Source organism: Zingiber officinale, chromosome 6A (assembly GCF_018446385.1).
Source record: "Zingiber officinale cultivar Zhangliang chromosome 6A, Zo_v1.1, whole genome shotgun sequence".
Lineage (NCBI taxonomy): Eukaryota > Viridiplantae > Streptophyta > Magnoliopsida > Zingiberales > Zingiberaceae > Zingiber > Zingiber officinale.
The window spans coordinates 149,010,684-149,024,967 of record NC_055997.1 but is presented as its reverse complement, the minus strand read 5'-3'; the positions used below and the strand labels follow the sequence as shown (position 1 = coordinate 149,024,967).

The following is a 14,284-nucleotide window of genomic DNA, read 5'->3' as shown; positions in this document are numbered from 1 at the left end:
TTATATAAGTTGCGTGTGATAATAAGTTGAAGACTTCGTGTTGAACTTATGAATTCAGAGACAATCTGCTAGATTGTTCCATGTAAAATGTTGTGCCTTGTAAAATATTTCCTAAGATTTATTTACAGACAAGAATTAAGATTTATCTTTCTCTGGAGTATGATACAAGAAACTTATATTTTATTTCTCAGCAAATTGCAATGTGGAAGTGTTATTTGCATTCAGTTGAATATTTTTCTTGGTTCATAGTTGATCAAATGATGAAATTTCTCATTTGAATCTTTTTGGTATTATTTGTAGCATTCATTCAGCCTTCAATGTCCAATACAATTTGTTATATGTATAATCGGTATCGTCTATTTTCAAAATTAATCGGGCAAAATCTATACTCCATCTATGTATAAACTACAATCCAATAAATTTGTTTTCCAAAGTATTATCTATCATAATATTTTTGTTCACTAGATTTTTTTTTTTTTTGCAAAAGGATTTTTTTCCTAGTAAGATTTAATCGAGATATATTCTCGAGAAAAGGTCTATAATAAATAACTAATTGTGAGTTTTTATTTCTCTTCTTTATTATCTTTATTACTTTTTCCTAATGTCTTTTAAAAATTATTTTACCATGTTTTTATACATTGATAGAATATAAAAAGAGTAGGGTTTTTTTTATATAATTTTAAAATTAAAATTTTTGAATATAAATATATGTATTACTTATTGATTATTATTTATTATTCATAATTTTAAATAAAAGATAATCACGAATTCACCCAACGTAGTTGCCTCGGCACGGATCGGTTGACCCGCGCGATGGATTTAGCACGGACTGGGTCGGCGGTGACGACGCCCTTAAACTTAAACCTCGTCCGCGGCGCCGCCGAACCACATCCTCCACTGCCGCAGCTCTTTGATATGTCCCTCCGCCTCCGCCGCCTCCTCCTACTCCCCAAACCCTCGTCCTCTTCCTCTTCCCCCGTCCGTCCTTGGACTCCTCTTCGATATTCCTCGGTCCTCCTCTTCTCCACCTCGTCCGCTACCTCCTCGCCGTCGGCCCCTCCCCCTTTCCTCCCCCTGTTCGATCCGCTCAACGAGCGGCCTCCCGACGCCTTCCCCAGCTCGTCTGAGATCGCTTCCGCCGTCGGAAATTGGTTCCGACTGGGCACCGACCCGCTCTCCCTCCTCGACCGGATCTACGCCGCCCTCGAGTCCTCTCCCGACGATGGATCCCTCCACTCCTCCCTCGCCTCCCTCCGCATCCCTCTTTCCGAATCCCTCGTCGTCAACTTCCTCCGCCACCGCCCTCACCCCTTCGTCACCTCCGCTACCGGGAGGGCCCTGCTCCTCCTGCGGCTTCGCTTCTTCGACTGGGCTGGACGCCAGTTCCCTTACTTTCATTCTCGCGGAACTTACCACGCCGTTTTCCGTCTCCTCTCCAAGGCACAGCTTGCCTCCGTCGTCATCGACTGGCTTCGCGTCTTCTCCTCCGCATCGCCCGAGCTCCGCCGTCGTCCCTTCCTCCATGGTGGCTCCGTCGGCCCCACCCCACGCTTCCATGACACACTTGTGGTTGGCTATGCGGTCGCCGGCAAACCGGAGCAGGCGCTCCAGCTCTTCGCTCGGATGCGGTTTTTCGGCCTCGACCTCCATCCTTTCTCCTACCATGTCCTCCTCAACTCCCTCGTCGAGGCCTCCTTCTTTGACTTGGCCGACGACCTCAATAGCGAAATGTCTGAGCGCGGTATTGCTGGCCCTGTGTCTGCCTGTATCCAACTTAAGAGCCTCTGCTGCCAAGGGCTGCTTGCCAATGCTGAGACTCGCCTCCGCGAGCTTGCTGCTTCTCCAGTGATTAATTCCCGCACCGCTGCAAGTCACATGGTAGGAACCGTTGTCCAAGCCTATTGCCGGAAAGGGCAATTTGAAGATGCAGGAAGGATAGTTGATGAGTTCGGTTTCACCGAAGTTTACGGTGTCTGGATTGGAAACCTTGTTGATGCGGGAAAGCTTGATGCCGTGCTAGAATTTTTAGTGAGCAAGAAGTTCTCGGAGGACTACTTCCCTGAGAGCTTCCATTACAGCGAGTTGGTCTTCAGGCTTTTGGAGCAGAACCGACTTGAGGATGTCTACAACGTGCTTGTTGAAATGATCGAAGAGGGTATTGCACCTCACCGGCTGACTATGAACTCAGCTCTCTGCTTCTTCTGCAAGGCGGGGATGGTGGATGTTGCCCTGTTCTTGTATAACTCTAGACGGGACCTCGGCATCAATCCAAGTTCACGGGTCTATGATCATCTGATCAATGCTTTGTGTCGTGGGGGAAATGTGGATGATGTCTGCTTGATATTGGAGGATTCCATGCAACAGGGGCGCTTCCCAGGGAAGCGGACTTTCAATGTTCTTGCTAACTTTCTTTGCCAAGAGGGAAGGCTCGATAAGGTGAATAAGCTGCTTGTTGGTGCTCTTCAGAAGGATGTGAAACCTTTGCCTGTTGTTTTTGCTAGGTATATGTCAGCATTGTTTAAAGCTGGGAATCTAGAAGAGGCTTGCCTGATACCCAAGATAGTTAGCGGAGAGGATGCCAGTATGTTGGGACGCTACAAGTCTACATATGTTAATTTGATCCAGGCATTTATCTTATTGAGGCAGGTTGATGTGCTTCCGCAGCTCATACTTGAGATGCAAGAGTTTGGTCATATTCCAAGTCAAAGTCTTTACAGGTCTGTTGTTTGTTGCTTATGTGAAATGGGCAAGCTTAATGAGGTTCTTGGCCTATTAAACAGGCAATTGGAATGCCTGGAATTAGATAAAAGGACATGTTACAACTACTTCATTGATGGAGCAGCACATGCTAAAAAGCCCGATGTGGCAAGGGAACTGTACAACATGATGCAGAAAGCAGGGATCGAACCCAGTATTGATACTAGTATTCTCATCCTCAACAGTTATCTGAAGAGCAAACAGATAGGCGATGCATTTAATTTCTTCAACTACATGTGCAACCAGCATGAACCTAGTACCAAGTTTTACAATATATTTATAACTGGTCTTTGTGAAGCTGGGAAGGTAGAGCAAGCTGTGATGTTCTGGAAGGAGGCAAGAGTAAAGGGATTCATTCCAAGTCTCCAATGTTATGAAGATCTTGTTCTTGAATTATCTTCTAACAAGGATTACCATACTCTTGTGAAAGTTATCGAGGACTTCCTTGAAACTGGCCGCCCAATTTCTGCATTCTTGTGCAATGTGTTAATTTTGCACACACTTAAGAGTCGGGATCTTCTACGGGCCTGGATTCAGTCAAGAGAGAGTAACAATGCAGGAGCAGTGAGTGGGGAAACTCAAGTATCTTCAAGATCAATTATTGACCATCTTGTTATGGCATTTGCTGGTGGAATCAGAATAAACGAAAGTATTGATAAGTTAGATGAATTGCTTGAAAGATTCTTTCCGCTTGATGTTTTTACATACAATATGTTAATGCGGGGCATGTGTAAGGAAGGGAGAATAGATTTTGCCTGTCAGTTGTTTCATAAGATGTCCAGAAAAGGTTTTGAGCCAAACAGATGGAGTTTTGACATTCTAGTCCATGGTTTCTGCAAACTAGGTAAAAGAAGAGAAGCTGAGAGATGGATGGAAGCAATGTATCGTAATGGGTTTCACCCGACCTGGTATACAATGAGGATCTATAACAACACCACTTAGTAAAGATGGTTACTACAAATGCAAACTTGATGTCCTACAACATTCTGGTGCTTTTCATGGCCTCAAATTGAGCAGGTAGTAATTAGAAATCATAATCCCATCTCTATTGGCCTTTTTAGCCTTTTATTCTTGTGCTTATGTATATTTTCTTTTTTCCATTCTGTCAACAAAGCAATTTGAACACGATTATTTTGTTAAGAGAAACTGATTAGTATTTACTATTTATCACCAAAGTTGATGCTCAATGAATGATTCCTATTGCATGTGAAATTTGGAAGGATGCATTATGGCTTAATTCCCTTTTTTTTTTATCAATTCTACTTATTAGTGTTAACCACTATTTTCTTGCCTGTACTTTCAAATTGTTGTGATCCTTTAATGGTGCCTATCTGACAAAGCTCATAACTTCATAAATATTGACTAGTCTATGCAATTGCAATATAGGGAAGCACAAACCTGATTGTTGCTCTTGAGATTATATCAAGCTTACATATGGAAGCTAGCATCCAAACCTCTTAATTTGGAATATAGTGGAATAATGTGGGAAAGGACATCCAAAATATGGCTCGCATAAGTAGGAGAACCCCCAAAACACTGAATGATTTCAAATCTAGAATTTCTAATGTTGCTAATCCTTCTTATGATGGTCTACATTTAGGAATATTTGGTTCTATGTAATCATAAATCCAATTGAAAAAAGTTGAATCTTAAGGATGAAGGGTTTTTTTTTGTATTTTCCTTTTTGCCATAGTCTAACGCTGACTAGCAACCTAACGCAATCCTCCTCCTTTATCTTGGCTTGGGGCCGGTCATGACAGGGTAATTTGTCATCTGTTTTTGACATAATATTTTAGAAGAATTACTTGAAATTTTACTTGCTTCATTAACTGGGATGAAAAACACACACACACAGAATAGGAAAACACAGAATGAATGTCACCAGAATGGAATTTTACTCTTTTTCCCATGTTCTGAGGAAGTTAGCTGAAATGCCACTTGCCAGTATAACTGGGTCATTTTTTTTTTTTTTGACTTAACAGTGAAACCAAAATAGCTAAACATAAAATTCATGTATGATATATAAGCCTCTTTTATATTCATGTTAAAGATATCTGATTTTTCCAAGTAAACATTTCACAGGTTCCTTTTTCTTGAGAACAAGAAGCCGTGCGTCTATGGTCTGTCAATATCTTGTGTGAGTAAAGAGTGCCTTCAGATTGATTTTGTATTATTGAAATGTTATTCATCTGTTAACTGATAATTTTGTTTCCAAATAAAATACTGATCCTCTTCCTCAGGATTCAATGACTGAAATTTGTAATTCAAAAATAAGTTAGTTACCTAGCAGAAGAGATCCAATCACCCAGCCTCCAAGCTTGCCATTGATTGCAGTCTTGCCTTCGAAGTCCAATTGATCCATCAAGCTTTCTCTTCATGCTGAAGGAAACAGCCAATTAATCATCCCATGCTTCAATTGTATTACGCACAGTAAAAAATTTATTTACGTCTTAATTATATCATTTTCTATTTGTTGTGCACTTATTCTTAGTCTGTAGAAATAGGGCTGTAAATTCCTTGAGAACTTGAAAGCTATAGCAACAAACAAATTGATCAGACTTAGAGTGATACTTTTCAGTAACTTGTAGCATGCTTGGAATTAGTTGAAAACCAAGTTGCCTAGTTTGCTGAGAGACATAAACTACAAAGAAGTGGAGCCATTTCTTCAAGCAAGTTTTACTTGCAAATGCATAATGGCTCGTACACTCTTTGAAGTGTAAAAATTGTTTCAAACTATGCATGCAATGTATTACGGCTGGTATAATATCAGAAAAAAAACATTGTATTCTTCACTGTAAAGCTTGGTATAGAGACATACTACTTCTAGAATGAACTTGTCTAAAACATGTGTTTCATCCATTCATACCCTTCATAATCCACCTACATGAGCATCTTTTTGCTCGAATATGCCAAATTGATATAAGATTGGTGAACTACCGTAATCCAGAAGACAACATGACAAATTATCTACGACATACATGACTTTATTGAGTAAGCACACATTTTCAAATTGTCTGTTTGAGTCTGACATGAAATATTTTTGTTCCTTCAGCTTCAAAAAGATTATGAATGAGAGTTCTAGTGTCATCTTTTAGATCAAGAACAAGTTAGTTTGTCTTTGAAAAGATCTTTACTTTTATCTTTTACCTCATCTTAGCTTAAGATTTTAGCCTTTTTCATGGTGATTTGGCCTACCTAAGCTGATGTGGCAGAGCTGACTCAGTAGCCATTGACTTAACAGTAGAGCTATCTCAAATTATAGTGATTTTAGATACTTCGTAAGATATATCATGATCCACAATATAATTCCATAGAGCTTGAACTTGATAAGTTGGTCAAAATGAGTTTTCCTTCTGATTAAACCATGTGTAAATAGTTGTAGACTCCATTTTTCCTATTGTTCGGTGTGTTTGATGAACAGATCAATATTGGGTGGAACAAGTGTGTCGCTTGAGCAAAAATAATTTTATGAATTTCACAAGCAAACCAATCTTTAATTGCATGAATAACAATACTTTTTCTTGATTTAAATCATTGTTATTCAATCATGAAAGTTGATGCTTAAATTATTCTTTCTATGTGATTGTAATTATCCTGATTTAGATCAACTGTGTCTTCCTTAAAAGTTGGATCTTTCATTCCAATTTGCTTGTAGCAGATGGTTTAGAAAGTGGTTTGTGACACTTGAAATGGGTATAAGTCTCCTTTGAAATGTGAAGCAGCAGTTACCTGCAAGAGCTTAGTAATATCCTTTCCGTGTGTAGCAAGGCCTTAGATTTTGTGCATGTGTGTGGATACTGTCGAATGAATATTTCTCAGTAGACACCGACTACTGGAGGTTGAGGCTTGTTCCAACATTCTCGGCATCAATGGATGTCTCCGCCAGTGCATTTAACTGCCCAAGTTGGACTTATCAAAGGCAAGCTCTCACTATTCATTCTAGGTCCTTAATAACTTGGTACATTCGAAATGCTCACACATGACCCACTAGAGGCGATTGTTTGTTGATCAAAAGTATTGTGAGGCTAAAGAGTTGGCCACACTATTGAGATCCAACTCGTCACAGAGTCGAAGCGATTCTACTAAACTCTGTTATATTGACATGAAAATTGATTGCTTGTGTAAGTTTGTGACCAAAAACTGATCACATTTCTTTTCATTTTTGTAATGTGAATCTGAATATCCCAATTTATTAAATTATTAAATTTATTGGCAAAAACAACCATGAAGATATTGTGAAGCAACGAGAGATTATGCTCACAATTCCAGTATCATTTTTCTATCAGGTTTGGTCTCTTGTTTCTCTTGATCTCTTTAAGGAATAAGACCGCAGATAACAATCTGATTAAATTCTTGAAGTTGCATGATGCAATGAACATTGAGATGCACCAACACTAGCCTCCGTCTCAGCTGATGAGGAACAAATGTGTGTTTCTCGAGTAATTATGATTTTATTATTGTGCTGCTGAGTTTTATGGTGAGAATTCCTCAAGAAAACCAGTTCTTTAATTGCATTTTTTTTTTACTTTGAAAAGATCCAAATCATATCTTTGCTAGTCAATCAGAATAGTTGATGCTTAACTTAATGTTTTTATTCCATTGTAATCGTCCTGATTTAGACCTTGAAAACTGAGTGTTCCTTGTGCTCAGTTTATTCCTTCAATACTGAGTTTTGTTCAGATTTCGTCGGAAAGTTTCAGTGCTTCTCATGGAACAAGTAAACGAGTACCAACGAAATCATATTTGTCGATCCATTGTTCTTTCTATCCTTGATGTGGTTCTTCTTTATCCTCGAGGAATGATGGTTCCATTGGTAGTTCATGGCCTTAGTCTCTAAGTTGGAGAATAATGTTAAGAAAGCCTAGCTGCGGCAACACTGATGTTTAAATTTTATATATATATATATATCCCTTGATGCTGTGATAAGAAGAGCTTACCTGACATGAGTCAATTGTCACGGTGTAGGTCAAAGTTAAGACGATCAACATCAGGACTTAAGCAAGGCTTGGCTGCATTCGAGCGGGAAGAGGTTCATCGGCCGATCGAAAGGATCCTTGCCCGATCGATCATTTGAGTAAATAAGTATGGTTAATTCGATCGATAGGAGAACAAGCTAAGTGGTCAGAAGTTCAAGTCGAGAGGGTCACCCGTCTGGCTCGGAGAATGACGTTGATATTATACATATAATGAATTGATAAAATGATAAGAGAAGAGATGACTGATAATTAATAAAATAAAGAGAAAATTAAATAGAATATTTCATCTAAATAAGATAAAGATATCTTTTGTTCATGTAGTTAAGTCTTGCTTAAATTCTGATGTTGACCGTTTTAATTCTAATCTTAATCGTGATAATCGACTCGTACCAATTCTTATCGCTGTATCATCCCTATTTTCTATAAACCTAACAGATTTTTTTTGAAGAAAAAATATATATAAATCCAAACAAACAAACATGCAGGCAAGAACCAGTAGCGTAGCCGAGGAGTGAAAAAAAATAATATATATATATATATATATATATATATATATATATATATATATATATATATATATATATATATATATATATATATATATATATATAAATCCAAACACACAAGCAAACATGCAGGCAAGAACCAGCAACACAAGGAGTGGGATGTCACAAAAAGCATTTTGGTCCCCCACCACTTTCATTATTTAATTTTAACTAGTATAACAAACATCCTGATGAAATATTATTAATTTATCTCTGCATCACAAAATGTTATTCACCCATCATGAGTTTTGTAATCTCAAATCCAGATATCCAGTTTTATAAACTGATTTATTAGGGAGAAAACTTTTCATCCAACATTAGGATAAATAAAAAAATGCTAATAATTTATTGCTTCATAGTCAAGGTTCCATGATTACTTTCTCATTAGGAAAATTAATTTCACAGTATATCATGATTTAATTAGGAAGCGTCGGACCGACTAATTCTAAGAATGTTCGATTCGGTCTCATAGAAGTTTTTTATCGACATCAGAATAAATTTAAAAATATTGACAACGAACTGTCCAACAGTTCAACATTTCAAATTTATCATTTCACTGAAGTAAAATATCTTACAATATGTTGCTGTAGTTAAAAATAGAATCATAAATATTTGAGAGATTATATAAACATTCTACCACTACAATATAGTGACACTAAATAGGATTATGATTATACTGGCTAACAAGTGCCAAAAACAAAACAAACCTTGCTAATACTAGCACAAGATTCCTCATATGATAAGTATTATATAGCAAGGTCGTTTCAAGATTCCTTGAGGCCCTAGGCAAAAAAAATTTAAAAACAATTTTTTTTAATATATTTTAAATTTTCTTTAACATTTTTCATTTAGATTTGGGATCGAAAATAATAATTTTAAACAAATATTTTTAAAATTAGTTATTAAAAAGAATTAAATATTATTTTTAAAAAAACTAATTTTTGATATAAAATTTAGTTTTCTGATGGGTATTTTGATAATAATTTTATTTTTATTAATAAAATTATTAAATTATTTAATCTTTTTAGTTAGAATGTCAAATAGACTTTATTAATTTTAATTTTAAAAAATTTATTTTTGCTAATGCATTTTACTTTGTATTTTATGATAAAAAATTCTCTAATTCATATTATTATCGAAAAATAAAAAGAAAGAACGAGGAAGAAATATTATCGTCAAAGGAAGAGAAGGACGTTCGAGTATCATCGGTGAGGAAGGAAAAACATATAAAATCGTTGATGAAAAAAGAAAAGGACAGAATGCACTGATGAGAGAACTATTAGAATTTTTAAGAAATATTGAGGAGAAAAGAATTCATTAGATTTTATAAGAATAGTAATACTAATTGCAAAATAAAATGGGAATTGGAGCAATAATAAAAAAAAGAAAGAAATATGTCAATTTAAAAATGAATTATATTTAAGGTAGAATAAAATTTCATATAAAATTATGGTAAGCAATTAATAAGGTAGAATAAAATCTTATATAAAATTATGGTAGACAATTAATGAGGAAATAAAGATAAGTATATTGGAAGTGGAATCGATAATGAATCAATTTACAAGGTGTCATTAATGAATTAGCAAGACATTTATAATTAATTAATATTAATGATACTAATTTAATTTTTTTAATATCTTTAATTAATTAATCAATGGGCCCAATAAAATTGAGGTCCTAGGCATAGGTCTTAATGCCCTATGCCTTGAGCCGGGCCTGTTATATAGACACTGTCTCTAAGACTTGAACAAGAAAGAAATACTAAATTTTATACCTCAATTATAATTTTACAAAGAAAGCAAAGAAACCTTAAAAAAAACCATAATAGACATAAATTAATAAATCAAGAGATATAGATAATTTCTAATCCCTAAAAATTAGAAATACCAACAAAAATTCCTAAATACCATAATATAAAAATTACTAAAAATAATAAAAATATTTTGAAAATATTTAAACGGTGGAATTTGAATCCTAGATATTCTCAGGTAATAAAAATATAAATTTTTAAATTTTACATATCTCACAGATAAAATCAAATTCTCAAATTAAAAATTATGTCCTTTGGAAAATTAAATCCTCCCTGGATCACATAGTCAAGGGCTCAAAAAAAATTAGCACTAAGGTTGTTATTAACTCAAATAAGACTTGTTGACACCTATAAATATGCATTTGATAATTTCTACCCTCTGTATCTTATTTTAAATATATAAATATATATATAATATAAAGGTTAATGATTACTGTCATGTGGCTGCCCTGCCCATATGAATCATGGGACCTTTATCTTATTTTGATTGACCTCATTCAATATTTAATATTTTTTATTTTTTATTTTTTATTTTTTATTAAAACATAAATGAGATCTCTCTTTATCTTCCAACATAAAATCCACTTCTTGTGGGCTCTAACTGAAAAAGATCATGGGACAAGTATTTTCCATTTTACTCCTTATCATTTTCAAAAATATCATTTTCCTTGGTGAAAAACCATACGCACAACAAGATTTTAAATACTCTAAATAAAGAGTACTTTAATAGTTTTTAAAAGGGTATTCTATAAAGGTATTGTAAATTTTAGAGAGTGAAATGGAAATTTCTATTATTCATAGGGTGTTATTTGAAATTGTCTTCTTTTTGGGAGAGAGAGAGAGAGAGAGAGAGAGAGAACGATATAATTACTAACCTGCCCAGCTTTGCTGCCTTGTAGCTTTGCCTTGGCCTCTCCACTGCATTCCTCTGTGCTCTGGTCTGCTGCCGCCCGCTGCCCTACCCTATCTTTGCTACTCAGCTCCTCCCTTTGGTGGCATTCACCAGCTCCGCCTCCGTCTCCTCGGCCTACAATGTTGCACTCCAAATCCAAGTAAGCATCCTCTTTTTACTAGATCTGGAAGAACACTTGTTTTTTTAGGGTTTTACTTGATATTTAGCTTAAGTTTTAGTCTGAAGATGACACCTTTCTCCTATTCCTTTGTTTTTTTTCCCTTTTTGCTGTAATTGATGTTCTGTGTGGATGGTAGATCTACCTGTTCGTGGTAAATTTATCCGAATGTTCTTTTAGGTTTTTTTTTGTACTTGTTAGAATGATTTGTTTCTGTTTTATCTTGCATTGTGATTTGTGGTGCGTAGCAGGTTTGTTAGGTTGTATGAATGTGAAAAAAAAACTAAGATTATTCTGATTTATGCAGATCCAGCTCCTCCGAGGCTTCGAATGGCAAGGCTACACCACCGACCCCCAAGGTTACCAAAACAACTAGAAATGGTTCTTCCAAGTCGGACTCTGGATCGCCATCTCCCATGGCGAAGTCATCCTCTCCCCTGCCAAAGTCATCCTCGCCGGTGCCAAAGCTGCGTTCTTCGATTGAGCGATCACCAAAATCAGCAGAGTCGAAGCCACCGACACCGCCTATCAAAAGCGGTACAATTCCTGAAGTAAGTAAAATGAGAATCATGTACTATTTCAGGGCCTTCTATAGTTTGCTGATTTGTATTGGGGGTCTAAAATTTAGATTTTGATTATAGAAACAAAAAAGGGCATCGAAGGATTCAGAGCTGCAGTTGAAGTTGGTAGTTGTTGAGGAAGACTTGAGGACAGCAAGGGAGCAGTTGGCTTTTAAGGAGAAGGAGAAGATTGATGCCATTAAAGAGCTGGAAGAAGCTAAGAGATTGGCTGATGAGGTAAATGAGAAGCTCCAAGAGGCAATTGCTGCTAAGAACAAGGTTGATGAGAGCTTGGAGATTGAGAAATTCCGTGCTGATGAACTGGAGCAAGCAGCTATTGCAGCTTCACAAAAAAGGGAGAATGAGTTTCAAAGTGAACTCGAAAGCATTCAAAAGCGACATACGATGGATGCCTCGGCGCTGCTTCGTGTGACTCAAGAACTCCAGAAGCTGAAGCTTGAACTTGAGAATGCCATTGGTGAGAAGAAGTCTGCCTTGAGCGAAGCGAATAACGCAAAGAAAACTGCTGAAATGAATGGAGAGAAGATGGAGGTGTTGGCGAGAGAAGTGAGCCATTTAAAGTCCTTGCTCGATTCCAAGCTGGATGATGTGAACAAAGAAGCTGCAGAGATGATTAAGAAGTTGAATGCTGAAATTGGTGTTTTGCAACTTGAACTTGAAAGAGCGAAGTCAGCTGAAGAGAGATTACGGGAGATGGAAGCATTGGTTGAACGACTTAAAATGGAGTTGACTGATGCAAAAAAGACTGAATCAGATACATTTAAGCAAGTTGATGAGTTGGCAAAGGAGGTAGCATATTTAAAAAATAGGCTAAATGAATCCTATCAGTCTGAGAAATATGCAATTGAATCTCTTGCGATCACAAAGAAAAAAATGGAAGAGGGCACAGCATTGTTGCAAGATGCTGAAACTGAAATTGCTGTTCTTAAAGGGAAGATGGAATCTATGGAGATTGAGGTGGCAAGCTACAAAATGGATCTCAAAGAATCAGATAAGAAGCTTGGTTTATCACAGCAAGAAACAATAACCTTGGGGAAGACAGTTGAGCTATTAAAAACTGAGCTTGCAAAAGTGGAAGAACAGAGGTCACAAGCACTTGACAATTACAATGTTTCTGCTTCAGAAATTGAGAGGCTGTCGGTGGAGAAGAGTAAACTCACTGACGAGCTTAATGCCTGCAAAGATGAAGGAGAAAACATCAAAAAAGCAATGGAAGGTTTAGCTGCAGCATTGCATGAAATGTCTACTGAATCCCGAGAAAATCAAGAAAAGCTTTTGTCACAGCAATCTGAAATCGAAGATTATAAGTTTCAGACTGAGCAATTAAATTCAGAAATCAAAAACACTGAAGAAAGGTATGAAGTCATGCTTGATGAAGCAAGATATGAAATTGTGTGCCTCAAGAAAAATGTTGAAAGATTTGAAACTGAAAATAGCAATTTCAGCACTGAGTGGGGAACAAAGGAACTTAATTTTATTAATGCTATCAAGAAATCAGAAGATGAAATTGCTTCGCTCAAGGTCGGGATGGAAAAAGTGGTTGATTTACTCAAATTAGCAGAGCAAGAAGCTCAAGCAGCAAAGGCAGATGGGGTGGAGTTGTTAAACAAACTGGCACAAGCTGAATCTGCTGCTGCTACAGCTTACAAAATGGTAGAAGAAGTAAAGGCTGATACTTTATGATACAAGGAAATGTTGTTGGACAAGGAGAATGAGCTGCAAAGCATCACTCAAGAAAATGATGATTTACGGGTCAGGGAAATAGCTGCCTTGCAGAAAATCCAAGAATTATCTTCATTGCTTGAGGAAACCAAATCCAATAGACCTGATGAATCAGATAAGCTACCAAAGAATGAGAAGGAATACAGCCTACTGTCAAACACTTCTCAAGAAGAAAGACCAAATTCAGAGGCAGCTTTATGGAAGCATGGAAATGGCCACGAGGAAGATAAAAAATCAAAAGAGGAGAATGAGAAGGTAAACCAAAATGACGAAGAAGATCCAACAGATACAATGCCCAGGGACTTATCATCAGAAAAGGACCATGAGGATGTCTCGGTTGATGATGATTTAGACTTAAAGATGGATGGTTTAAGCTACGAACTAAAGGCTGAGAACCCAGATAATGGAGCAACCTCACCAACCAAAAACCAGCAGCAAAAGAAAAAGAAAGCTTTGCTGAACAAGTTTGGGAAGCTGCTGAAAAAGAGTAGCCACAAAAAGCCATAAATGAGATGGGAGCTAGATAGTAGGTACATCCAATTCTATTGCATTTCTAGGTACTGTTTTTAGGTGCTTCAATATAGGTTGAAATCTGTATTACGTCGTTATCTAAATTGATCCTGCAATTGCTGAAATGTATCGGTTGTGTGCTCATTTCATTTCAACATTTTCTCCTTTACTAGGAGGAAGTATGCATGATACCTCTTTTACATACATCAAAGGAACTCGCTGTAACTATTTTATTGTTTGTGACTGAAGGTGTTTTACTTTGTTCATGCTACTTTGTGGGTTTCACTATACTGCTTTTTTAATATCCATGCTC

The 14,284-nt window shown here is 36.7% G+C and overlaps 2 protein-coding genes across 3 annotated transcripts; both read left to right on the top strand.

Annotated features, from left to right (window-relative positions):
• The first annotated feature begins 816 nt into the window (after positions 1–816).
• LOC121998691 (pentatricopeptide repeat-containing protein At1g71210, mitochondrial-like) lies at positions 817–5,743 on the top strand. Of its 2 annotated transcripts, XM_042553710.1 has the most exons (3): positions 817–3,774; positions 4,840–4,894; positions 4,998–5,741. In XM_042553710.1, the coding sequence occupies exon 1, from the start codon at positions 916–918 to the stop codon at positions 3,697–3,699; it is 2,784 nt and encodes a 927-aa protein (XP_042409644.1). In that variant the 5' UTR covers positions 817–915; the 3' UTR covers positions 3,700–3,774; positions 4,840–4,894; positions 4,998–5,741. The 2 variants fall into 2 exon arrangements, with proteins under 2 accessions (XP_042409644.1, XP_042409643.1); XM_042553709.1 differs by having other exon boundaries at positions 4,840–5,743.
• A 5,237-nt stretch (positions 5,744–10,980) lies between these two features.
• On the top strand, positions 10,981–13,422 carry LOC121998689 (WEB family protein At5g16730, chloroplastic-like). The gene is made up of 3 exons (XM_042553708.1): positions 10,981–11,140; positions 11,466–11,709; positions 11,800–13,422. The coding sequence occupies exons 1-3, from the start codon at positions 11,121–11,123 to the stop codon at positions 13,420–13,422; spliced, it is 1,887 nt and encodes a 628-aa protein (XP_042409642.1). The 5' UTR covers positions 10,981–11,120.
• Positions 13,423–14,284: the final 862 nt, after the last annotated feature.

Excerpts from the sequence above, each read along its gene's own strand:
- LOC121998691 (XM_042553709.1), top strand. The coding sequence starts at position 916 with ATGTCCCTCCGCCTCCGCCGCCTCCTCCTACTCCCCAAACCCTCGTCC.
- LOC121998689 (XM_042553708.1), top strand. The coding sequence starts at position 11,121 with ATGTTGCACTCCAAATCCAA. Across the intron at positions 11,141-11,465 it reads ATGTTGCACTCCAAATCCAA|ATCCAGCTCCTCCGAGGCTT; the intron begins GTAAGCATCCTC and ends TGATTTATGCAG. Across the intron at positions 11,710-11,799 it reads AAAGCGGTACAATTCCTGAA|AAACAAAAAAGGGCATCGAA; the intron begins GTAAGTAAAATG and ends TTTTGATTATAG.